Source organism: Arachis ipaensis, chromosome B03 (genome assembly GCF_000816755.2).
Source record: "Arachis ipaensis cultivar K30076 chromosome B03, Araip1.1, whole genome shotgun sequence".
Taxonomy (NCBI): domain Eukaryota; kingdom Viridiplantae; phylum Streptophyta; class Magnoliopsida; order Fabales; family Fabaceae; genus Arachis; species Arachis ipaensis.
Genome location: NC_029787.2, coordinates 1,616,463 through 1,618,805, shown reverse-complemented (window position 1 = coordinate 1,618,805; position 2,343 = coordinate 1,616,463). Strand labels below are relative to the sequence as shown.

At 32.1% G+C, this 2,343-nt stretch overlaps 1 protein-coding gene across 8 annotated transcripts in view; it reads left to right on the top strand.

Moving 5' to 3' along the window:
- LOC107629371 (cytochrome P450 71A1) overlaps positions 1-1,067 on the top strand; it is a 40,511-nt gene extending 39,444 nt beyond the window's left edge. For 3 of the 8 annotated variants that reach the window (XM_016332151.2, XM_021117697.1, XM_016332153.2), the window contains exons 3-4: positions 71-188; positions 314-1,043. In XM_016332151.2, coding sequence (XP_016187637.1) covers positions 71-188; positions 314-810 — 615 coding nt within the window. In that variant the 3' untranslated portion in view covers positions 811-1,043. Of the gene's footprint in view, positions 1-70; positions 279-313 lie in introns of all 8 variants that reach the window. The other 5 variants (XM_021117699.1, XM_021117698.1, XM_016332152.2 and 2 more) reach the window with 5 other exon arrangements.

The window sequence follows — 2,343 nt, the reverse complement described above, 5'->3', positions numbered from 1 at the left end:
TTTTTGGCTGATTACCTCTTATTTCTATATACTTTTCCTTACAATAATTATACATCTTCCATAATTGTAGGATATGTTTGTTGCGGGAAGTGACACTGTTTCATCAACTATTGAATGGGTCTTTGCAGAACTTGCTAATAATCCAAAGACCATGAAAAAAGTACAAGAAGAGGTAAGAAGAATTGTGGGTGGAAAATCCAGGAAAATGGAAAATGATATAAATCAAATGAAGTACATGAAGTGTGTAATCAAAGAAACTCTTAGATTACATCCACCAGGTCCATTTTAAGAGAGACAGCAAGAAGAATTGTGGGTGGAAAATCCATGATAGAGGAAAATGATATAAATCAAATGAAGTACATGAAGTGTGTAATCAAAGAAACTCTTAGATTACATCCACCAGGTCCATTTTTAATTCCAAGAGAGACAGCAAATAGTGTGGAAATAAAAGGGTACCACATTCCCAAAAAAGTAGCCATATATATAAATTCATATGCAATTCATAGAGACCCTAAATTATGGGACAATGCTGAAGAGTTTATTCCTGAAAGATTTGAAGGTACCCAACAAGTTGATTATAAGGGAATAGGTTTTCAATTGATCCCATTTGGAATTGGGAGAAGGGCTTGTCCCGGAGTTTCATTTGCAGTTGCTTCTCTTGAGTATGTGATGGCTAACCTTCTCTATTTGTTTGATTGGAAGGTTCCTAATAATAATGGTGCATTGATAGATATGAGTGAGTTGAGTGGGTTAAGCATTAGCAAAAAACATCCACTTTATTTAGAGCCAATGCCTTACTTAATTTGTTGAGATTATTGCCATTTTACTTTGTTATTAGTTCCTTGTGTACTTGTTTTATTTTTCAATAATAACTATTTATGAAGTGATCAAATAAGATCTACATATAAACGGTCTTTCTGTAGACATGATATATGATAGAGTTTAATGACATCGTTTGATTCATATAGTCCATCCCACCTAATAGGACGATGCTTTTTTATTGTTGTTGTAACTATCCACTTATATAAAATGGTGTATGAAATGTGGGCATAAGTTATTGTTGTGTATGTATATATATATAGTGTGCTTAAACTCAAAGAAACATACTTTGAGCATCTTTTTATGATTGTAGTCTAAATTTTATTTGAAGTATATTTTATAAAATGAATATTTTTTTTAAGATAATTTGCAAATATAGTTGGTAAGATTTGAGAGTGAAAAGAAAATAAAAAAAAAAATTAAAAGACACATTTTACCGAGTTGGATAGAACATAAAAGTCCAATAATCCCACTACATTAGCATTCTCTTTATAGATATTATTTGACGCCAGTATTTTATTAACAATTAATACACGTTTTCTTTTTTCTTAATTAAAAAATATTTTTAATGCATAATTAATTAATAACAATTGTATTTTATATCCTTATAAAAATTATTTGAGAAAAGGACAAATAGGTCCCTGACCTTTTGTCCCGCGGATATTTTCGTTAATGACCATTGAAAAATATTTTTAAATCCATGACCTTCACAAAACTTGGACGGATCAGTCCTTCCGTCCAAGACCCAACGGAAAAGTCTGACATGGCTCCCGTAAAGCTTGTCACGCATACGCGTCGCCTGACAGACTTCCCTCTCACGCGACGCGTACCCGTGACCCACGCGTACGCGTGGCAAGCATTATGGGAACCACGTCAGACTTTTCCGTTGGGTCTGACGGAGGCATTTGGACGAAGGGACTGATCCGTCCAAGTTTTGTGAAAGTCAAGGATTTAAAAGTATTTTTCAATGGTTAGAAACGAAAATATCCACGAAACAAAAGGTCAGAGACCTATTTGTTCTTTTTTCAAATTATTTAGTCTAAAAATAGTGTTATTGAAAGTATAGTATTTTCCATACTCAAATTATGCCTTTCAAAAGGGCTCAATTCCTTCAGGCAAAAAAAAAAAAAAGTCATTACATGGAGTATGAAAAATAGCGACGATTTTTTAAAAATTTAATCGCCACAAAATGGATCAACGATGTTTTAGTAACCGTCGTCATTTAAAATGTCGAAAAACGTATTTGCGATAGTTTTTAACAACCGCTATTATATCAGAATAGTTCATCAATTTATTTTTGTAGTATATAATCTAGAATTCGTCACTTTATTGCGACGACCGCTATCTGCAAAATATAAAATATTTTATTCTTTATTTTATTTGTGGCAGCTTGTAACTGTCATTAAATTTGCCTTTGAAACTACACCACAAAACCGTTGTTATTTTGCAGCACTAGTTAGTTGTGAAAGTCTCTAATTAGTAATTACCACTAATTTTTATTTGTTATCATTTTAAAAAATATTA